The sequence below is a fragment of the Euprymna scolopes genome, chromosome 30 (assembly GCF_053919585.1).
Source record: "Euprymna scolopes isolate OS-2025 chromosome 30, ASM5391958v1, whole genome shotgun sequence".
Lineage (NCBI taxonomy): Eukaryota > Metazoa > Mollusca > Cephalopoda > Sepiida > Sepiolidae > Euprymna > Euprymna scolopes.
The window spans coordinates 31,614,599-31,639,972 of NC_136511.1; the positions used below are offsets into that span (position 1 = coordinate 31,614,599).

The window sequence follows — 25,374 nt, forward strand, 5'->3', positions numbered from 1 at the left end:
GTGACTAATTTTTATTAATCTAACAGTGCATCCAAAGGATACCATAATACTTTGCTGCAACTTATCATAAAGGTCAATACAAAATTTCAATCAGATCTGCCCAGTAATTTCAGTGAAGTGGAACAGACAGACTAAAAGAAATATAAGATAGAAATAAAAAAATTATGAAAACTGGATTGACATGTTTGAAATATTAACATGCATTTTGATCTTATTTTGGATTAGTTTCACCAGAAATGTTTCAAAATGATATAAGCTTTTCTTTGTGTGTAAAACTAAGGGAGGTAATTCATACAGCATGTATTCAAACTAAGTGATTGGATCTCTAATTTCGGATTTGTAAAGATGGTCTTCACGAAGACAGACATTATTTAAATTGTCAAACTTTTTATTTAAATTTTTAGCAGAATATATTGCATAATTTTAATTGTAGAATATGTTTAATATTTAAGTCTTAATTGTTTGCAGCAAAAATCCAATTCATAATAACGTGCCGATGTCAATCACCGTATAGACTAGAACATAGGTAAAAAAAATTATAATCTGTTCATTAGTATAGAAAAGTATCCCGTACATAGATATATGTAGTACAATCATGTTGGTAAACAGCTTATCATTAAATCACTGAAGTTAAGCAAGGTTGAATCTAGTCAGAACGAAAATGAGTGACCATTTGAGAATACCAGGCGCTGTATGCGATCTCCACTTATCTCAGCAGTCGTTTTCAGTCGTCCTGGATTTCTCCTTGCCACTGGAATCAGGCAGTGCTGACTCTGGAAAGGTGTGGTTAAGGGTTGCTGTAACCCTTGATTCACAATTGCACACGCAGCCACCCCTATAGGATATTCATTATCTCTAGAAACTGACAAGCATAAACAGATGAATCATTGATCTTGTACATTTAGAAGGAATGGTGAGAGAGTGCAGAAAAAGACGCAAACAACTAAGAACGTAGCATGATACCATATGTGTGTTCTTTGACTTCCAGATCAGGTAACTTAACTAATTAGCGAGAACTTGGAGAAATGTTAATCCATGATGGGGGTGGGGGTCGGGTTCTACATTATGAAGAGAACATGTATACTAAGCCAAAAGCCCTCCGAGGCCCAGGCGACAAGATCAAAGTGTAGTATCTGTTCCGGCAGATACTGCACTTGAGATGGTTTGTACCAGTCAATGGAGGGGAGGCCCTCTATACTGGGACAATTATTATTTTTGGTAACCAGAGTGCCCCCTTTTTGCCTACTTTTAGGGGAGCTGGTTTTTACCTCACATTAAAAACGGCCTTGTGCCTAATTTGCTCAGTGGGGGAGCAAATAAATACCATCTGTTCCGACAGATACTGCAAGCAAAGACCATATGTGGGGGCGACCCCACATATAAGACCTTGGTCAATGTAGGGGCAACCCTTCATACCAATTGTCACTATCCAGCTCCCCTACTCCCCAGGGAGCTGGTCCCCATTTCCCCTTCACTCCTCACATTAAAAATCGGCCTTGTGCCTAATTTGCTCGGTGGGGGAGCAAATAAATACCATCTGTTCCGACAGATACTGCAAGCAAAGACCAGATGTGGGAGCAACCCCACATATCTGATCTTTAACCAGCTCCCATTTCCCACCTCTCGGGAGATGGTCCCCTTTTTCCCTTCCCCCTCCCTTCACTCCTCACATTAAAAATTGGCCTTGTGCCTAATTTGCTCGGTGGGGGAGCAAATAAATACCTACTGAGCTTCAAGCTAACGCAAGCATTGGCGAATCAAAATGTTATTGTTTGTAAACAAGACGACAGCTTTCATCCAAGTAAATTTAATTTCTTTTTGTATGTTTTGTTCAAGTTTGACATTCAAGGATTAATTTAAAACCTTTAATATTCGCAATTAAAACAAAGATACCCATGTGAATCTGCCGAATCAACAAACAGAAGCAACGAAATCTGCAGGTATTTGAAAGGACTCGTATATAAACTGATCTTTCAAACTTTGTTTTATTGTCAATCAAATCCAAGAACGAGACACACACATATATATATATATATATATATATATATATATATATATATATATATATATCTACACTAATAAAAGAAAAATAATTTTGGAATATACTAGTATTCGTTGAGTTTTATAACTGTTTCTGTATATTCATTATTTTCAACTTTGGATATGCTTTTTACCTTATCAGCTCAATTTTATTTTTTCCATTTATGTGTTAATAAGCAAAATTTATGTCTATTTTGCTGACAACATTTCCTCCGAAGAGATGAGTCATTTATTGAAAATCCATGTTAAGGAGAAGACTTTAATAATTATCTGTACTCCTTGGTTAAACAATAAATTTTGTTATAATTATACATAATTTCCATTTGCTGTGAGATATATATATATATATATATATATATATATGCAGGGTGTCTACAAAGTCTGGCTACATTATGTAGCCAGACTTTGTGGAAGCATCCTGTAGATTATGTAGCCAGACTTTGTGGGCACCATATATATATATATATATATATATATATATATATATATATATATATATGCACACGTGTGTGTGTGTGTGTGTGTGTGTGTGTGTGTGTGTGTGTGTGTGTGTGTGTGTGTGTATACAGGGTGCTCACAAAGTTTGGCTACATAATGTAGCCAGACTTTGTGGACACCCTGTATATATATATTACAGCTTATGTAGTCAACCTCAAGTGTACAACTCAATGAATATTAGACATTTAAATGATACCAAAATATAAGTCAAAGCAAATATAAATTGAGATATATTCCGAAAGTAAAAAAAAAAACTCATAAAAAGCAAAATTGGTTTTATCTAAAAAAAGAAATTACACCAATTTCATCATTGTTGATAAAAATGAAACATTTACAAAAATGAATACTATATAAAAAAAAAAAAAGAAAATATTTTTATTTTATTTTTTCATAAGGTATGTGATTCTGGACAAGCACCTGATTTTGTACTGTATTTTCTTGAAAAAATATTGTGGGTTCTGCATTCTTATCGCACAACCATAAAGAAACATCGTTTTGTTTTATTTCAAATCTGAATAATAGAAACCAAAAAGAATAAAAATGGGTCTCCTTTATTCTGATGCAACGCAGAAGTTTTTGCTAGTTTTAGATGTACTACTGTGCTTAGGTTTGAAATACGCAGTCAGGAAATGAGTGTTTGGACTGAATAATTAATGAGCTACATCATTTTGAATGTTACTTGATTATCGTTTAGAAGACTCAAACAGAGAGGAAGTTTTTTTTTTTCTTTTTTTGTTATCATTAATTCAACAAGTCACGGATGGTTGAACTTGCGTTTTCTTTATTCTCTTTGTCTCTATGTAGTCTTTTTAAATCAGTTTCATCATCTTGCGTTTAGTTATATTTTTTTTAATCCATAAATATCCCCAAACTTAGTTTGATATGTTATCCGGTTAAATTTTATCTATATATAAAGTTAAGTTTATGTATCTGTTTATATATTACATGATTCACCCCTAAACTAATGAGCCTATTTTAAGGACTTTGGAACATTTTTGGATCTTGAAAGGAACTAATATATAATTCATCCTTTCGGTAATCATCATTGCAGGAAATTATTATCGCCAATCGAGAGATTCGAACCTGGCCATGAAGCCATCTCTGATGCCATTAGCAAGAAACCGCTCGGTGAATGTTAACTGCAAGAAATACAGTTGAAATAAACATTTATATAAAGCATAAATGTCAAGACTGCCGAGAGTGATCTTATGATTATAACATCATGATCTGCGCACGTGAGCTTAAGTGACCGATTTATTTCAACTTAGAGTGCTCAACAATAAGAACTGAGTTTTAAAGGGACTGACATCATATATATATATATATATATATATATATATATATATATATATATATATATATATATATACTAGCAGAAGTACCCGTCATTGACTGGACTAAAATAGTCTTTAAAAAAAAAAAAAATGGACTCTGATTTATGAACGTATGAAAGGTTATGAAAAGGAGGTGTAGGTGTAAAGAGATAGCTTCAAAATTTTAGGTGATCAAAACCAAAGCAACCTCCTCAAACGAACATGAGGGGGGCCAGTAGTGGGAATTTTTGACACAAACGCATGAATATTAAGGTTCCCCCATTATAAGTGACCCTCATGGAGCCCCAACCTCTGTTGGTATAAGTGAGCGATGTAACCCATAAAAATCTCCCCCTTTCCTATGGTAGGGTTATCATGGCAAGATCTTTTGAGCGTGCATAGGGTTCCCATTTATTAGTGACACCTCTGGGGTCCCCATCCCATTGGTGAGGGTAAGCGGTGTAACCTGTCAAAACCTTCCCCTTCCCATGGTGTGTTATCCTGCCAGATTTGATAGCTCTACTTGTGTGTGTGTGTGTGCAAAGGGTTTCATAGGAAATAGACACAAAGTGTTTTTTTATATATAAGTAGAAATACACACACACACACACATATATATATATATATATATATATATATATATATATATATATTATACACACACACAAACTTTCCAGCAGAAAGTTGTAGCCAACAGGACATATGTGACCACCAAGTGAAAACATGCCAGGAATTTTCAGCAAAGTCGTGGTCAGTTGAGGGGAAAAAGTTTTTCCAACACATAATTATGGCCAGAGATGTGAAGGCTTGAGTCATGCACAGAAAAATGTCAGAGTAGCTCAATGAACGAGTTCAAATACAACAGAAATAATATTCAGCTTTTGAGAGTTAAATGATGTCAGCCATACTTATTTGCTGATTCCTTCTTTTGTGACACAAAATCGTGGCAATTCTTCACTTTCCATTTGTTCACAAGCACGGGGGAGAGAAGAAATGTCCAAAGTGCTTATGTGTTCATTTAAAATATTTTTTAAAAAAAATCAACTTGACTTGGTTTATTTTGTTCACGGCATATCAACCCTTTGCAGGTTATTGAATGTCTAATCTAGTAATTCTGAAAAAAAAAAAAAAAAGTTTTATATATTATTTAATTGGAATTCATTATTGAAATGAGTTTTATTTATTAATTTATTGCAGAATATTATCCTCATCTGTTTTTTTTTTGGTTGTTTCATGATGTTTCGGCCAACTATTCCTCTGGCCTTCGTCAAGTAACCGCGATGGGATAGGAATTCCGAATCTCCGAACTGCATCCTCAGAAATTACTGCATTCTGTAGTTGTCGTTGTCTCACCATGTTTTGGCAAAGTAAGCCTTTGGCCGGCTTTGGGTAGGATTGAAACTGCTATCTTCAGACAATGGTCACCTGGAACCATAGAGATTCAATGTCTCTATCCACTGCGCCACAGGTTGGCCAAAACGTGGTGAGATGACAACAACTATGGAAGGCAGTAATTTCTGAGGATGCAGTTAGGAGATTCGGAATTCGTATCTCGTCGCAGTGACCTGAGAAGGGCAGAGGAATAGTTGACTGAAACGTCATGAAACTAAAAAAAGATGAGGATAATAGTCCGCAACAAATAAATTAAAAGGCTTTTATGCTTCAAATTCTTTAAATATTTATTCAGGGTTTTTGGTTTATTGTTTTAAGGCAAATTAATGCTTTTTGGATCATCTAATCCTGAGCCCGATAAGTGTTAAATGAATGGATTCTGCCCCAGAAAACATCAATTCTTCCCCTTTTCTCGGAAACATCACTCATGGAATGTGAGGACTAAAGGACAAATTAAGGGAAGGGAAAGTGAAAAGAATGCTAAAATTAAATCCAAGGTCCATTTTCTACTCTTAGAGATTTGGAGGCATATATTTTGTAAACAAATAGATGGGACCCTGACAGGTACAAGTCAGAGAAGAACCAAGCGTAGTGGTAGTGACATCCCTCTTCACAGCCCCAAAATTGGAGAAGGTGGGAATCACCATTGGGTGCACTTTATGGTCATTACCAGTATGATGTGTCAGGGGTAGCTTGTGTAGTTGATAAGGTAGCAAAAGAAAAATGGGATGGGGTAGGGACAAACACCTTACCCAAGGGTACTTGAAGCAGTTCAGTGTTATGCCCAAGAATAAATTCTATCTAACCCTAAGAGGTACTTCCACTCCTCAAAGTCAGTGAATCTGAAAGTAATAACTACAAAATAATTTCACACAACCCCAAAAGATCCTAAATTGAGACCCTCACCGTAGGAGCTATTTGAACTTTTTAAAAGTGAGTTAGCATTAGGGTTTAACATTTGCACCAGTGTAAAAAACTTGTAAGAAAAATACAGAAAACAAAGCAACTTGTAACTTTTTCGAATCGAGATGAGGAGTGACAGACACTCGCTGATACACTTCTGACACAAGGATGACGACACATTTTATTTGAAGAGTATTGATTAATCGTGAATCTGGAGAAAGTCAGACATCATTTACCAGAATTTGTTGCAGAAAACAAATAAAATTAGTTGTTCTGCATAGGAGGGGAAACAGCTGTCCAATAATAGTTTCAGATCAGATTGCAATTTGGAAAAAAAAAAAAAAAAAAAAAAGAAAACGCTGTTTGGATTATTCAAACTACTATTTATTATCTTAAATGTTATTTTCACAACGTTTCAGCTGATATAACCTATGACCTTCTTCAGGTGTATCCTGGCACACTCAGGAATCTACATGAAATTTCCAAAATCCATGAGAGTAACAAGATTACATTCTGTCAGTCATGCAGTTTTAATTTGCAATTGTATTCTTAGTATTGCCCGCATTAAGGATCGAACCCTCAACCTTCAGAATTTCACTTAAAACTAATTTTCACTAATTACTGTATCCGTTATGTCACAGGCCTTTGTAGATAATTCTTGTATGAATTTAGGAAGCGTTAAATCTAGTTTTTGTTTTGAGATGTTCCATCTTAGTATTTATAAGTCATCATCACTAAATTGAGATCTTAAAGTTATTAATTTTGTAAATTTTACCTTTCTAATCTGTTGTAGATGACTAAGTAGTTCGTATTCCTGAAACAAGTTGTACAATGAATATAGAAACACCAAACCGAAAATTTTGGAAAAAGAATGTGTTGTTATTTTGAATTTAATTTGGTTGAAAACAGAATGAAAATTTTGTAAAAACATTTTTTATATCTTGAAATCATGCTTGGTGATCAGGACAAATCATAGCATACAAAAATGAATGAGACAAAATGTTGGAATGGGTGAACATTTTTCGTGCTAATGATTTGGAAAGAGCAGAAAAACCATTGTGATGAGTTAATTTTGTTGATATTGAAAAGTTGAAACAATTGAACCTAAGAAAAAAAACAAACAAAAAGAAAAAGAGAAACATGATTTTGATGTTAAAATCTATGAAAAATTATGTGTAAAAGTTACTGTTGGAGGGTAAGAGATAAAAGGAAATGGCGACATTTTCTCTTTAATTTAAGAAAAAGATTTTAGAAATGCAATAGATTTTTTAGTCCGTTAAAAACGGTAAAAAAGTTACAACCTGTTGAAACAAGTGCTTTATGTCAAATTGATAGTTGAATTATGTCAAATTGATAGTTGAATATGGTTAAATTTGTGCTCATTTATGCATTAAATACTAATCCAATAGTTTCCGAGAAAATTTCTCGAGTTAATGTGGTATTGTGGTGACTAAACCCTATTAATCCCTAACTGTGCATCAAATAGATGCATAATACTTAGTTTGCTGCACCTTATAAAGGTACACACAAAATTTCAGGCAAATTGAACCAGTAGTTTCCAAGGAAAAGTGGTAAGACAGACAAAGAGAAATTTAATATAGAATTCAAAGTTCATTAAAATCAAAGTTAAATTCCATTTTCGGTACATAAAAAATTTGACATAATTAGAAAAATGACTTTTTTTTAATTTAACGTATTCAAAGGAGTCAAAATCATTTATTTGCCTCCTGACAGCAAAATATGTGTTGAGCAGTGTCATATATGTCACTTACATATAAACTGTTTCATTGTATCACAGCTCTTCAGTGTGACTAGACAGGTAGATGAACTCTTCAGCCAGATCTAGAAGGAAACTGATGCAAAACCTGCAGCTCAAGTGATTCCTGTTCACCTTGATGCACCACAAAAGTGATTCATCCATGTTGTTGCTTCCTTTGCTGGCGGCTAGCACTTGGAGCAGTACAAAGCAGACAGCTTTTTAAATATCAGTATTTTATACTATTCAACATTTTTTTATGTTTCAGACACAAATATATCTGCCACATATTATTTAAGCATAACACCAGCAAAAATAGCATCAGAATTTTCAGTTTCAGAAAGATCATACTATACTTTAATATAGACACCGCCAAAACTGGGGGGGCAGGTCAGTACTTTTTGACGGACCGTCTTTTTAAAAATCTACCAAAAATCAGGTAATTATCCGATCACTACGAAATTTTCAGCGATTATTAGGAGAAGAATGAACTTTATAACAGTGTACTTATTTTTCATAAACGATATTTATATATATATATTTTTTTGCTTACAAAACCCCCCCTTGTTTTGAAGTGGGAACAAATATGCTTAAAATAATCATCTGAACCTGAACAAAACATATTGTGTTGTTGTAAGGGACAGAATTATAGATTAAAAAAAAAAAAAAAAAAAAAAATTGTTTGCATACCTTATTTTGACGTCTGAATATCAGAACTTCGATTGTGTTTAATTATCCCGCTTTTGAGTTTTGAAGTGTGAAATTCGGTAAATATGTTAAGTAAAATAATTAATTTAAGTTAAGCAAAACAAAAAAAAAAAATTTTTATATTTATACGAAAATAGCCATTTTAAAATTTTTGATAAATAAATTAACAATTTTTTTTTAGCGAGCCGAATAATGCATGACCATTATTAAACAGAGCATGCTTTGAATAATCGATACAAAAAAAAAAAATTCGATAAATATTGTGCCCTTTGTGTTAAAAATAGCATCATTTTTTTCGATCTCGTTTGAAAACGTTTGCCGCCTTTCGACTACGGTGGACCAAACGCGCTGAAATAATTTTTTTTTATTCTGCTTTAAATTGCCCCCTCCCCCCATTTTGGGGAGCCTGGCCCCCACACACATACACATTAAAAACCAAACTCATACAAATGGTCACCCATCTGGTACTGGCCAGCCTCAGCTTAATAATACATTGAAATTTTCGTCACTGAAAAATAAGTTTTTTTGGCCTGTTTGGTCTTCCATAGTTTTCGTCTCATCAAAAGAAAACGTAAACAGAGTCGATCTGAACTCTACGGCGACGCGAAATATCTGGTTACCTATATGAATAAGTGGAATTATTTGAAATTCAGGTACTTATATTATAATATTTTTGCATATTCTCTTAGAAAATCATCCTAAATCTTAGTTAGACAATAAATGAATAAATAAATTATTTCAAAAACCCTTTTTTTTTTTAAATATTTAAGTACGTTTTTTGTGCAAGACAAAAAATATCAATTGTTAACTTTTTGGGAAAATTTAACATTTAAAATTGAATTAAAAATAGTAGAAAAAGTTTTACATTATTCTGTTTTCTATATGATAAAATTCAGGGTTTTATCTTTCTAGAAAAAAAAAAGTTACTCAGAAATAATGGATTTTAATAAATGTAATTTAGTTTTAAAAAACAACAACAACTTGATTTTGCGGCCATTTTTGGCGGTGCCTACTTTAATAGGAAGGTGAACTTAGTTTGTGTCAAATGTCTGCAAACCTTGGGATTCCACTTTCCAATGTTAATCGAATGATTGTCCAATTCATTAAAAAATATAAAAATAAATTCTCTTGCCTAGATCCATCAGGACGCTGACAACAGTCTTGATTATTAATAAAAAATGGAGGGAGGGGGGGGGGGTCCGGTACAGTTCTAGGCAGTCCACTATCTCAAAGCGAACAGAGTTTGAGCGATTGTTAAGATGGCTTATTCCCTGTCAACCGAAGTATGTTTTTAATCCTGTACAGTTTGAGGGGGTCCAGCCTTTGATTTCTCCTTTAAGAATTGATTAGTTTATTGCTAATCACCTGGGGCACCCCTACTGGAGAATACTGATAAGGCTGCCCAAGTATGTTTTGCAGACCAGAGTACTCTTCCTCTAGGGCGCTGACTCTTCAGATGCCTCTTTGATCCTTGTGTCACATCTTTCTGCCATGGAAGGGCAATCAATATCAATGCCAATTTACTTTCATTTGTATTTAAATTCTTTGCAATACTCTTCATCTGGAGCGTTATTTTTCACAATGTTTCAACCGATGTTACTTCCAATTTTCTTCAGATGTATCTTATCGAACTTGTGAACCTATGGCGTGGTGGATTTATTGGTAAAAATTCAGTTGTAAGTTACTGTCTTCTGGAGGTTGAAGGTTCAATCCTCAATGCAGGCAACACTCAAAATACACTTGCATTTCTAATAAATTCTACCCAATCATGGCCGACAGAACAAAAGCATGATACCTTTGTAGGTTAGAGGGTTCCATTCAAAATTCTATGTAATAACAGAAAGCATCCAGAGTTCAATAAGCTACGCCTGAATAAGGTTGCGGAAATAACAAGAACACTAATCTGAATAATATGAATTATCAACCCTTATCATCTGTGGCACAGTGGATAGAGCCTCCCCCGCCCCCCGTGGTGCAGTGGATATAGCCATTGAGTCGCTCATTGAGCAATGTCTGAAAATAGTGGTTTCAATCCTACCCAAAGCTGGCCAGAGGACGAGTTGGCCAAAAATGTGGTGAAACAACTATGGAAGACAGTAACACACAACAACTATGGAAGACAGTAATAACTGGAGATACAGTTATGAGACTCAGCATTACTATCTCGTCACCATTAACGATCTGAAGAAGGCCAGAGAAGGAGTTGCCAGAAACGTGGTAAGACAACTATAAAGATGAGGATAACAGTCTGCAAAAATGAATACCTATACGCCTTTCATATCTGTATAATTTTACGGCTTTCATTCTATCTCTACCTTTCATAATGAAACTCCTATTTAAAACTTGAGTGAACGTCGTCTAGCGATACTTGATAAGGATCAAGACAAAATACAAAAGCAAAACAAAAACCGGAGACAACACGTAATACAATTTGATGTTTTAATCCTGACACAAAGCTTCTTTTGAAAAGTTTCAAAGATTAAATTAAAAAAGGTTTTTGTTAATTTTACAGAAAACAACTTTCCCAAGAGAACTTTGCAGCAGAAAGTAGCAAAAACATAAATCGGGCAATTAATTTAAACTTTCGAGGCCCTCAAGGTAAGTTTCTTTTACTTATGTAAAACAAACAAAAACAAACAAACTATTATATAACGTGGGAAATCCATTTAGAAAGATTTAACAGAATCGCTTAACCTTCAACCAAATTTTAACTAGCATTTTGTCTAAGCTCAAAGATAAAAATAAAAAAATATTGGTGAAGAAAACTTATATTAAATACGAGTTCAACATGTGTCATATAATGTTATATACGTAATAACAGAAGATACATTCTAAAATATGCATTAGTTCTGGGATTAAATTATGTTTAAAAAACAAAACAACTCATTTCACTGTTTTATTATTACTGGAATGATGGAAATCTTCCTAAGATTCCAGTTTCTATTTATGTCCTACAAAAGACCTTGGTATTTCATTATCGTCTTCCTTTCAGTACTGTTTAAGTCTTTAACTATGGTTACTACTCCGTGTTTCATAGAACTATGTCAGGCATTAATAGATATGTAATAGTTTATGAATTTTCAAATGAATGGAAAAGGAAATTGTGGTGGTGATTGTATCTCCTTGAGTCACAGGTGTGTGTGTATATATATATATTATATATATATATATATATTATATTATATATATATATATATATATATTATATTATATATATAATATTATATTATATATATAATATTATATTATATATATATTATATATAATATAATATTATATTATATATATATTATATATATATTATATATAATATAATATTATATTATATATATATTATATATAATATAATATTATATTATATATATATTATATATATATATATATATTATATTATATTATATATATATATATATATATATATATTCATTCAATGTTCCTGTCTGATCAGAATACTATTTCCAATATTCTCATCGTATATTATATATTAAAAAGATCAGGGATAAAAGTTACATAGAAGTTTATTGTATCAGCAAATGAATAAGGATAGAAATAAGAGTAGGAAAAAATCTCTTTAGGCCAAAGCATTTCAAAGCTAAATGCTTCTCATCAGAAGAGGAGAAAAGTCAGCATTATACAAATAAAAACTGACTTAACATTTAGATTAGAAATGAAAAATAGGGAATGAAATAAATGAGGGCTAATAAAAAAAAAGCAACAAAAAAAAAATTAGCAATGAGGAAAGGAGTAGATGCGAAGACCTAAAAAAGTTCTTACTTTTTTTCATTATTGTCCTTATTGATTTTGTAAAGTTTTTATTCTTCATCTTTTTAATTTATGAATCGCTTCTCTTAACCGGCTAAAACTTTACCTTTTCAATTTTATTATATAAATTTGGAAAATATATATGGTAATAAAGTCATACAGAATTTTCTAGATTTCATCTTCGTGAGAATTCATCAGGCTATTGCATGGAATCAAGGTTATTTCATGTTATATATAAGAACATATATATATTACACATACACATGGTAGTGAGTTTGATAGTCAGCCAAACAGATTCTTTGTTATTTACTAGTGATGGTATGATTCCAATATTTTCCGATTCTAATGCAATTACTGATTCCTTACTAAATTCTCGATTCAGATTCATTATAAATCTCTAAATATTTAACTATAAAGTAGTTATTTTTTCACAATCATTGTAAAAACACATGTTAAATATGCAGATATTTTCTCAAGCGTAAAATACACTTGTGGAAGATAATCTATAAATTTTAGTTTTACTATTAATTAAAAAAAAAAAAAAAAATCAATAAATATTTTTTTATCATTACTAACAGCAGTAGAAGATTTTGTTTTTAACAAACATTTTAAAAAAGACAAAAAAATCATTTTTGGCATATAAAAAAAAAAAAATAGGTACAAATTCTTTTTTTAATAGTCCCAAGCAACACTCTGCTAATTAATTAAAATAAGACCCATGAATACAAATTACTGAGATTTCCATTTGTTTTCATTTAACAAATATAAAATGATTTTGTTTTTCAAATTAGTTAGCAGGTCATGTTTTTTTAAGTTATAACTTTCATAAAATACTATCTACAATAAAATACAGTTTAGAATAAATTTTTTATTCAAAGAATTTTGAATTTAGCTACAAAAGCTTTTTTCAATAAGCATAAATTTTTTCTCTAACAAATATAAAACCATAATTCTGCCATGACAGAAAGGTGTTATTTAACAAAAACAATATTCAGAAACTTTTGTTTTGAAAATTTGAAGATGGGTATTATTTTGATTATTCAAACTGTCCTTATCTTGCAAGTTATTTTCACGTTTCAGCCAATGTAACCTTCGACCTTCTTCTGATGTGACTTGTTAAACTATGGAATTTCAAACAGAACTCTTTGATAGATCAGAGTTAGCTCCTGTTTCATTAGCCATGGTCCAGGGTAACAGCTGTAATTTGTAATTAGTATCACCTGGACAGAGAGTCGAACCTCCAATCTCCACAATACAAACACTTAGAACTGATTATACCTAGCACTTTTATCCATTGTTTCACAGGTTCGTAGGACTATTGCGATTTTACCTTATAATCGCAACCTTGAAATGGATTAATGCCATATCCCCGGGGTTCTACTGTATTGTCTACAATTTTTTTTTCTTCAACTTCTATTCCTTAATTTCTTTCAATGTATTTTTTAAAATTTTATTTAGGATTTTACAGTAATATGGAATTTATATGAAATCTATATATTAATACAATAGTGTGTGTTAGTGTGTCACACATCTTTTTTTCTTCTGAGTGACTGTCCTTTAATTGTTATGATCTTCTATTTCTTGTAATAAATAATTTTACCAAAAATTCTTCACAAGTTTTGGTTTCGATTAAAACTGAAGAAACTAAAGTTATATATGTATACATATATTTTTTCTTCATAAGTATTGGTTTCAAGTCATGGATATATATTTTTTAATTTTGAAATCACAACTTTATAATATATAATAATCAATAGAAAATTGACACCATAATAATATATACGAAATCTGCATGAATCAAAGTATCATATTAAGCGTATTTTACAACCTGTCTATGCAAAGCGTCCCTGCTAGCTTAGTTTTGCAGTTTTCACAAAAGAATTATAATAGTAGGGCGTCTCCATTTACGCTGAACATCCACAGAATGCCAACATCAATATATTACATATGAAAGAATCCGCTGTGGAATTTCCACAGGTCTCGTTAGAGAAAGTATAAATAATCCTGGGCAATGCTGTGTCGGGTCAGCTAGTATAGATTCTATGTGGCATATGAAATAAGAGTTTAGTATTTTTTATGACTGCATATTTTAAGTCATGAAATAAAACTCTTGAAAATATGGATTGATTCTATTTTGCGTACACATTCCTTTATGTTTAGTTACATGGCAAAAATGTGATGCACATGTGTACGAAGAATAGCCGGCAATTAAGTAGAGAGCACTTAAGTAAAACGATCTGGCAGTTAGAGAAAGACCAACGTACAACAGCATGATAACCACAAACAACAGCTGGTCAAACTGTTTGGACAATTCCAATTAAACACATTAAAAAAAAATACAGATTGTGTAGGTGAGTCGAGAAATAGCCCAATTGAAAAGAATAGAATTAATGAAAGATAGCAAGAAAGAGGCAGAGATTGGGTGAATGAAAGATAGTAAGCAAAAACATAAGTAAAGAGTGAACCAATGAGTGAGAGCTTGGGCAAACAAGTGACCAGTGAGTGAACAAGTGACAATATTTGGATCATTTGGTTGCAAAAATTGTATTTGGTTGCAATTTAAGCATAGTGGTGATGAATGCCACACAATCATATTGCACTAAAGTTGAAGGAGATAGAATTGAACAAAAAATTAGATGGAATAAATGCAGGAATAAAAAGCAAAAAAGCAAAACTAAAAACAAAACTGAAAAAACTGCAACACCTGCCATTGATTAAGATGACATGGATGAAGAGGCATTCATCTGAATGTAACAGTTTGGAAAACACTTGCAAGTTCGGACATGTCTGTTACGTGCTTTGTTTAAAAATAAATGGTCACTCTGCATGTTATAGTAATTACTAAACTTCGCCTTTTTTAACAGCCATTTTTTTTTTCTAAGTTTTTACCAAATCATAAAAAAGTAAAAAACAATAAAATGAAAAATTCTGTAGATCATGTTTTAACATTTAATGTTTTGAAATTTTTTAGATGAGGATTGATAATTTGTATTATTCAGACTATCATTCTCATCTTAGCTGTTATTTCCATAATGTTTCCCCTGACCTTAAGATGCATTTTTTCAATTTACGAAAAGAATCATAAACAATATTTTGGGGTAAGATCTGACTTATTAACCGGAAATGACGTTTGTATTCCCAATGTGCCAACAATGCATATAATGATAACCCTTTGTTTATAAAATAAAGCTGAACGTCGGATGCTTTTTGAAATAACAATCCTTAGTAATTAAAGTAAATACGATGTGAATTTTGTATTTTGTCAAATTATTACTGTAGAAAACGTAATAATTTAATATTATGTTTTAGAATTTTTGAGATATGCATTTAGGATTTAGATTACTTGGGTTATTCTGACTACTATTCTCATCTTGATTTCATGTTTTATATTTCAGCTAATATAACCTCTGAACATCTTCTGGTGCATCTTTTCAAACTGTTTAATTTAAGGATATATACAGAATTTTAAACGGGATCATTTATTTAATCAATATGAGTCGATTGTTTTTGTTTCATCAGCCATGTCTGGGTAGAGGTGTCAATTATATCATTCTTAGTCATTAATACCTGCTGTAAGGATTTAACTTCCAACCTCCACACAATCACTACTAAGAACTAATTATCAAACAGCGCCTTTAACTGTTGTGCCATGCCAAGAGATAAGTTAACAATTATGAGTTCCAGGTCCAAGGATTCCTAACCTGATTTTATCTTTCTGAATTTTTTAGATGAATATTGATAATTCATTTTATTTGGATTCCTTGGACTACCGTTCTCATCTTGAGTGTTATTTTTGCAATGTTTCTGTCAATATAACCTCCTACCTTCTTCAGATGTATCTTGTTGAATTTGGGAATCATCACAGAATTTTGTACGGAACAATTTACTTAATCCACAGGAGCAGCATGTTCATGTCCCATCAGTCATGACTGGATAAAAGTCTTAAGTAATTTACAAAATCCTGAGTATCACCCACACTGAGGATTGAACCTTCAACTTTATTTAACCAAGTACTTTATCCGTTACGCAATGGATTAAATAAAAGGGTTCCATTTAAAATTCTGTGCAGATTCCTGAATTTGACAGACAGATTCCAGTGTTTGACAAAATACGTCTGAAGAAAGTTGGTGGCATTAGCAGAAACGCTGTGCAAATGACACGCAAGATGAGAACATTTGGCCAAAGAATTGACTGATTGAAAGACTCCCAAATTCCAAAATATCCACCAAGAAGTTCAGAAGTTAATTGGAACAAATAAGAAACAGCGTGGCTTTCGGGCAAAGATCACAGTGTAGTATCTGTTCTGATGCTACACTTCACCTATTCTGCCTTGGTCAGTGGAGGAGAAATCCTTCATGACCGAGACAATTTTAATTTTTATTCCAATCTAGAGTACCCGTTTTGGGGAGCTGGATTTTTCCCAAATAAAAAAATCGACCTTGTGTCTAACTCTGCCCTCATGGGGAGACAAGAAAATAGGAACAGTAAAATTGTTAAAACTTTAGTGACCAATATTGTGGTTGTTTCCGTTAATGCAGCCTTCCACAGGTAAATTATATCGAGTAATTTGAGGTTCTGGATAAGAAAAGAATATTATTTCGAAAGAATATTTTCAATTTGCATCTTACCTGTACAGCGCTATTCAAAAAACAATTGTTTTCTCCTGGAGGGTTTCGTAATCCTTTCGTTGTAGCAAGAGAGAGACTGTGATGACGGTCCCACGTGTCTTCATAGAGACACTTCTCAGGGAACTGGAAGAGCTCAACGTCATCCATAGCTGTGGGTCAAGTCCAAAACCGCATTCTACAAGAAAGAAATACAAAGGGTTAATATTTGAATACAAAGATTCGCAGAGTGGATTTCATAAGGTAAAGAAGCAAAGAACTTACTGTTAGTATAATTCTAAATGTATAAATGCAAAATTTGAATTCAAGTTTACACATAGATGGATCATCTTTTATATACTGTTTATATATTGTTAAGCATATATAATCAATATCATAGATATCGATTTTGAAAAAGGAGATTATTTGTTGAGTTTTGTTGTTTCATTCTACCCAAATATTTTGCATTTGTGTTCAAATGTTTCTTTAGAGAGACTTGATTTTTTAACAACTTGCGATCTATTTCTAAATTTCAAATGAACAAATAAGTCGATTTGTTTCTTTGCGATCACATTCAAAAGAAAGAAATTCGCATCGAAATTATTGACATAATAATCTATGAATAAATGAAGATTTTCTTCTGCATTTACAAAAAAAAAAAAAAAAATTTTTTAAATAAAATAATTAAATTTGATTTATGAAAACAAAAAAAAAAGCAATACAAAACAAAATTAAAACAATACTCTTGAGAAACACCGAATAAATACAGCTAGTTCATCAAATGAAAAACATTTTAGAAATCGCTAGTCGTCCCTATCCAATGTTGCCCGGGAGTAAAAAATACTCTCTAGATTTGGATGCGTATTTTGAAGAAACTATTAATGAAAAAAAAAAAAAAAAAAAAACTTCAAACATATTTACATGTTATTTAATTGGAATTCATTATTTATTGCACAACGTTTCAGCCAACTATTCCTCTGGTCTTCATCAGGTGGTAACCATAACAAGATAGGAACTTCGAATCCCCTAACTGCATTCTCAGAAATTACAACTATGGATGGCAGTAATTGCTGAGAATGCAGTTAGGAGATTCATTGTTCCTATCCCGTTGTGGTTACCACCTGATGAAGGCCCGAGGAATAGTTGGCTGAAACGTTGTGAAACAACAACTAAGAAAGATGAGGATAATAGTCCGCAATAAATAAATTAAAACATTTGTTTGTTTTACAAGCAAAAGTGAAGTGACCGTAAAGGAAGTACGAGTTCACTCCCTTATTACAAAACAGGTCTGCCCACAGAAGAAATAAAAAAAACAAAAGACCCCCCCCCTCCCAAAAAAAAAACAAAAAAACTCTGGATAAAATGCTTTATAGAAAGGAAAGAAATTAATATTTTTCATAATTCTTAACATATTGCACTGATCAGAAAGACAAATTGACGAATCAGAACCAAACATCGATTTACCAGATCATTTGTTATCAACTCTGAAGATAATTTCATGTTAGAAGAATCTTAACGTTGTTCACAACTGAGGTAGGAAGGAAACGACAGACATACACCGCATATTTATTACTATATCACAGATTTTAATCGAGATTTACGACAAGTTTTAAAATGCTTTGTTATACATTTCATATAAAACAAAACTTTATTGATCATTAATTTTCTCATTGTTAAACAAAAACTTCTGTACAGACTTCTCAATTTCGAGCATTGCACACAGAAACATACAAGTCATCATCCAATAAGCTGATATTTATGATAGGACAATATTAAGAGAACACAGGTATTTGCTTCCAAAGTTGAAAGCTTTTAATAAGAATAACCAATCACATTTTTTCTATCACGTGGTCACTTGTCCTTTTATGTAAAAACAAGTGTGTGACAAGCATGCACGGAAGCACTCAAGTATTGTATATCAATGTTGGGCCTACCTACAGCGAAAATGAGTTCATCCAAGGGCTATAAAAAGCCGTTATCATAGTTGCTTAAAAGGTAACTGCCAAGGTTTCTCTGGTAACGTGTTGAGTTGTTTCTATGAAGTCGTTTGAAATCATGTGTTGAATCAACACAGGCATTTGGGTTCGAATCGACAGAGTTGTCCGTCACATGGGCAAAATTATTCGGGACTGCGTTGGGTCACATGGACAAAATTGTCCGGGAACGCCTTGGGTCACGTGGACAAAATTGTCCGGGAACGCCTTGGGTCACGTGGACAAAATTGTCCGGGAACGCCTTGGGTCACGTGGACAAAATTGTCCGGGAACGCCTTGGGTCACGTGGACAAAATTGTCCGGGAACGCCTTGGGTCACGTGGACAAAATTGTCCGGGAACGCCTTGGGTCACGTGGACAAAATTGTCCGGGAACGCCTTGGGTCACGTGGACAAAATTGTCCGGGAACGCCTTGGGTCACGTGGACAAAATTGTCCGGGAACGCCTTGGGTCACGTGGACAAAATTGTCCGGGAACGCCTTGGGTCACGTGGACAAAATTGTCCGGGAACGCCTTGGGTCACGTGGACAAAATTGTCCGGGAACGCCTTGGGTCACGTGGACAAAATTGTCCGGGAACGCCTTGGGTCACGTGGACAAAATTGTCCGGGAACGCCTTGGGTCACGTGGACAAAATTGTCCGGGAACGCCTTGGGTCACGTGGACAAAATTGTCCGGGAACGCCTTGGGTCACGTGGACAAAATTGTCCGGGAACGCCTTGGGTCACGTGGACAAAATTATCCAGGACCGTGCTAAAGCGTGTGGACAAAATTGTTCGGGACCATGCAGAAGCATGAGGATGAAACTGTTCAGGACGATGCCAGAGTGTGTGAATGGAATTGTTCGAGACTGTGTTGAGTTGTATATATATGACATCGTGTGGTTTACGTTTATTATCCAGTTGACTTAATAGTTGTCAGTCATGCCACCACATGTGATAAATTTTTTTTTTTTTTTTTTCTTTTGTCTCTTCACACATGAAGCATCCCTGGTTAGCAACTCCAGTATTCAATCAGAGTCATTGCATAAACACCAAGTTGTTTCATAGGACCGGCATATTTAAAAAAATTTTTTTTTTATTTCAAATGTGCATGTGTGCCATGCAACGATTCTTTTAAGACAACAAAATTCGCTCGAGATCATTATTATTATTATTATCATTATTTAACGTTTATTAACCCTAAACAAGATATATTGCCACTTGGACGCAAGGGGCTACTAATTGAGATCATGTCTACAGGAACCATATGAAGGGAATTGAACAGCGAGATACTATCTGCATTACATCCAGACCTCTACATATCAGTACAGCCAGAAAAGTAGGAAACAGAAGGAATTTGAAAGTCAAAGGAAGATACAAAAGTAGAAAGCTTTCTAGCATCATAAGAACCTACATCTGTTGGGTTACTTACATCAAGGGGGGAATGACGACCACAAGCCCGTTGAAGCACGTTCCATCAAAATATTTGTAAAACAGGCAAAGAGATGCAACATTGTGATGACAGAGGTTGGAGCTGACGTTTGGTAGGGGATAGAATAATTCATATGATAAAACCGAGCTTATACATTTATAGTTAAATTTTTTTTTTTTTTTTTTTTTTTTAGCTAATTTCAAAAGTTCATATCCTTTTATGATTATTCAAAAAATGCTAGTTATAAATAAAACAAGATTTCAATTTTTCTTTCATTTTCATAAAAGTCTCAAGCAACAAAATTCTATTCATTTTTAACAGCGTGTTCAATTTTAGGGGGAAAAAGTTCAAATAGGTGAAAACCTCAAATTTTGACACTTTGCAATTTCACATTTTATTCAACTAAAAGTGTTTTCATGAGGACTCGACACTAAACATATTTAAGAAGCCTACAAAAATTCCAAAAGCCAATTAAACATTTAAAGCCATTTTGATTTTATGTAGAGTCTTTAATATTTTTATATATTTTTAACAGTAATAAAACAACCAACGTTAATACATTATATTTTTTAGATAAATGAGCAGATAAAAATGGAAAAAGAGGTTAAACAGTATCAAAGTTTTAAACGGCGGTAAAAGAATTGATATACAAAGCAGACGATTTTCAATACGTCAAAGTATAGAAATATACGTACATATCATATCCAACATCAAAAGATGTACTTGATTCACACCCATGAGTTTTTATTTATTATTTAAACAATTTTTTTATATAGTAGGTCTTATATGCGTTTCGTTGAATAGCGGAAGACCACTCAAACTAAACTCAAAGATAAATGTATATTCCTCAAAAATAACAATGTTCGGGAAAGTCTAAAAAAAAAAAAAAAAAAAAAAAAAAAAAAAAGATATTGTAGTGTTTATAGACTACCCCTTCTGAGCTCAAACCACACGTGGAAAAACGTATTACGTCGCCATATTGGATTTCTCTCTCATTATGTATGTGTGAGAGAGATAGAAACAGTTGTAAACAAATTATATTCATATCTTACGTTTCTGAATTTTTGAGATGAGGATTAGTTATTCGTATTATTTGGAATCTTTGAACTACTGTTCTCATCTTGAGTGTCATTTTCACATTTCGGTTGGAGGTTAAATCGACTGAAGCATTGTGAAAAATGACACTCCAGATGAGAACAGTAGATTTCATATAATACGTATTCATATCTTGCTAAAATAAATGTGTAAGAAAACTTTTATACAAAAGCAACAAAGTCTTAGTTTGGACCAAATATGAGCCATAATATTAGATTGTTTACTTTAAACTTTAAAAAAAAATTACTTTCTATTCGCTAGTTTAAACTAAGTGGTCGATTCTAGTCAAAGACAACCCGAAGGCTCCTTTTTCATTAGCTACTATACCGAAATGTAGGAGAAGGTGCCACTCCTTACTAAGGATTATCCCACTTGTCTTTGATCTTTACCTTAAAATGCTGAACGTTTAGCAAGGGGACACATGTACAAAGTTTTGGTATGACTGAGGATTGAACCCTGGTCTCCAGGTCCATTAACACTTACAAGTATGCCGAGTTTAAAGACTTTTAAATCATTTCTGAATTTTGAAATGCCACATTAATTTATGCGCATAACCAATAAATTTATTCAATACAGATTAAAATAAAAGATGTCGGAAATGTGTTTATATCATACCCCCCCCCCCCGAAACTCGATTTTAAAGCATTCATAGTCACATAGTAACGTTTGACTCGAAATGAAGATTGAAACTAAAGTCAAGTATCAAAGTTCATTTGTGCTTCTCAAAAGCAAACACTTTTCAACGTTGCACTTTGTCGCATTGAATTCAAACTTCAATCAGCCATTTTCAATGTAAATGCGATCATAAACAAAATCGATCAAAAACTACTCTCATACAAACTTGTCCCTTTTCAGTTAAGGATTCAAAACCTTTTCTATTTCTCAAACGATGATGAACGTCAAATGAGAAAAAGTCAATCTTAAAGAATTATAGATCGGTCTTATACTTACATATCTACAAGATAAAGTGTGGAGAAAAGGCAAAACCGAAATCAAGTAATCAAGTAAATATCCGTTTGTGGAAATGCATTTGCAGTGGCTTTCACGTGAAGCTGGTTCACATGAAGTGTTGCAGGTGGAGGAGTGATTGGTTATAAGCTAAAGGGATTATTATTGAGGAGGAGGAGGCGGCGCAGTGGGAGGTTAATACGACCGACCTTTTGACCCAGGGCAGGGATTTACCCAGATCTAAATAATACCACCTAAAAGAAGGTAGAAACCCAAATGAGTATGCATAAAGTGTGAGAGAAAGAGAAGAGGAAGAGATGGAATAACTTCTCATCTCAAAGTTATCACAGATACAAACCTTTCGAATTGTAATGGCGACTATAGATCAAATTTTACCGATTTACAAAAAACAAAACAAAAAAACAGTGAGCATAAAGCAAACAAAAAAAGCAACAAAAATGCACATATTCATAGAAAAAAGGTTCAAATAATTGCAGATATTGTTCAGATATTTTTGAGGAGGAAGCAATGGAAGTAAAATGAGTAAAATTCATACTTTTTGCACGTAGATTTACTTTCACATTTACAGAAACCGCAGATAATCACTGTCACTATTCGAAAAAAAAAAAAAAAATCAAATCAAAATTAAAAACAGTGTTCAGAACAATAACCGTTTTAAAAGGCAGTGCACAGTCGTCAGACTACTCGGGTTTCACCATAAAGGGCCCCCCAGAATACAAAAGATGAAAAACATGTTTTATATCTTTTGCAACCTGAGGAACCCTCTACAGATGGAACTTGAATAGCCTAACAAACATGCACCACATATTTAATATATAATTATTAGCAGGGTGACCTGATGTTGCCCGGGATTGAATGATGATACACGAATGTTTCACTCTCCTATATTTTCATTATAATCGAAATTGGTGAAATTGTACATTTTTCAATCAAATCGATTGATTGCCTGCTCTAGCTGGAAACTCATCGCGGTGCACCGAGAGGAAGCTCCCATGTCTCTAACAGTGACTTAGTTCGCAATACATTGTAGTCTAAATGCACTGTAGAGAACCAACTGTTGATTTTATAAAATTATTTCGTATATATATAAGGGCTTAAATTAAAGTTTAAAATGCAAAAGTTAAGTATCATACTTTAGTTGTACTCTAAACAGAAATATTCATTTTGAACATGCCCCTGTCATATCAAAGAACCTACTGTTGATTTTATATGTCGGGCCTTTCTGCTTGTGTGGTAATCAAACTTCTCAAATGCACTTGTGATGTTAGGCTGTGTAAGGTGTTAACTTTAGTCAAAATCGCTTGTTCCTCTATTGATCAGATTATTTCGATTATCGATACTTATCGAAGACATTCTGATACAAAACCTAAGAGCACTGCCAGGCAAATAATGTATCTTTGTGTGAAATTTCATAAAAATCAGTCACACCGTTTTCGAGTCCGTAGGGAACGATCTCATAAAGTTCCCTTTATATGATAGAGATTTTATGCATCCATACAAAATATAAGGAATGATATCTTCAGTATTTATTTCAATTGCCATATATATTTTATAACATATTTGTTATAAACTTTATACAAACATTTTGGCTGCACATTTTTTTTTTTTTTTTTTACAAAGGCATCACCACATTATCAAGGTCCAGAGGCCACTCAAGGGTTAAAGAGTGTACAGTAGAAATTGGACAATATAGTAATCATTGGTAATGAAAATTTGGTAAATTTGATAACTTATATGGAACGGCTCATCAAGAACTTATTTACTTTAGACTTGAACACAACCATATTGTAGTCAGCCGGAAAGCAGGAAAACGGAAGACAATTCCACAGGCGTGCAGTTCTAAGAAAGAAGCTTTGTTCATGGAATCTACGTTTAGGTTTAGGCACAGATAAAGAGTGGGGGGAATTATTGATAGTGTTTACAGCTAGATGAGTGTTTTTTGTGAAAGTTTGGCGAGGGGGGACCATAGATTTAAGCTCAGTCGAACACTTTCTCAGGTAAGGGTTTAATATGGATGTGAAAAATAAAAATGTATAAATTAAAATGAATAGTTTTATACCAAATAAAAATACGGCTTTATTTACTGAACATTTTTGTATAAACAGTAAAGATTCATTGATTTCTGATTAATCATCTGAGCATTACTAATATATATATATATATATATATATATATATATATATATATATACACACACACACATATACACACACAGTATCCACAGTCTGGCTACATAATGTAGCCAGACTGTGGGCACTCATATATATATATATATATATATATATATAACACACACGTATGTGTGTGTGTATATATATATATATATACAGGGTGCCCACAAAGTCTGGCTACATAATCTACAGGATGCTTCTACAAAGTCTGGCTACATAATGTAGCCAGACTTTGTGAACACCCTGTATATATATATATATATATATATATATATATATATATCACAGCAGATGTGTGTGTGAAAATATTTAACAGATAAACTCTTAAACAACTAGTCACATAACATGGACATCAACAGAAAATAGTAGTCATATACCAAAGATAGTTTATAACAAGTAAAATCTTTGTTTGGATGAATAACGCGTACAGAAATATGCCAGCAAGTTGAAATGCAAAATGTTCATTTCAACTTGTCGACATTTTTCCGCATGTGTAAATTTATTCATAACTTGAAGTGGTTTAATTTTAAATATTTTTTTTTATCTAACTATCAATAGCTCAAACGGGAATGCAACACAGCTGGAGTGCTAAATGTTTTGGTTTCAATTCTAGCTCATGGCAGCCAAGTCATTTTTTTTTAAACATCTTTTGAAATCAGTACTATATATTAGGTACAATATAATATTCAACAGAGAATTGGCTCTGTAATAATATCAAACTCTGCATGAATTAAAATATATTTAAGTGTATTTTACG

At 32.9% G+C, this 25,374-nt stretch overlaps 1 protein-coding gene across 1 annotated transcript in view; it reads right to left on the bottom strand.

Annotated features, from left to right (window-relative positions):
• The window catches only part of LOC145254562 (uncharacterized), a 132,199-nt gene that overhangs the window by 44,871 nt on the left and 61,954 nt on the right, over positions 1 to 25,374 (bottom strand). The window contains exon 2 of the mRNA XM_080113144.1: positions 17,001 to 17,175. Coding sequence (XP_079969270.1) covers positions 17,001 to 17,147 — 147 coding nt within the window. The 5' untranslated portion in view covers positions 17,148 to 17,175. The remainder of the gene's footprint in view (positions 1 to 17,000; positions 17,176 to 25,374) is intronic.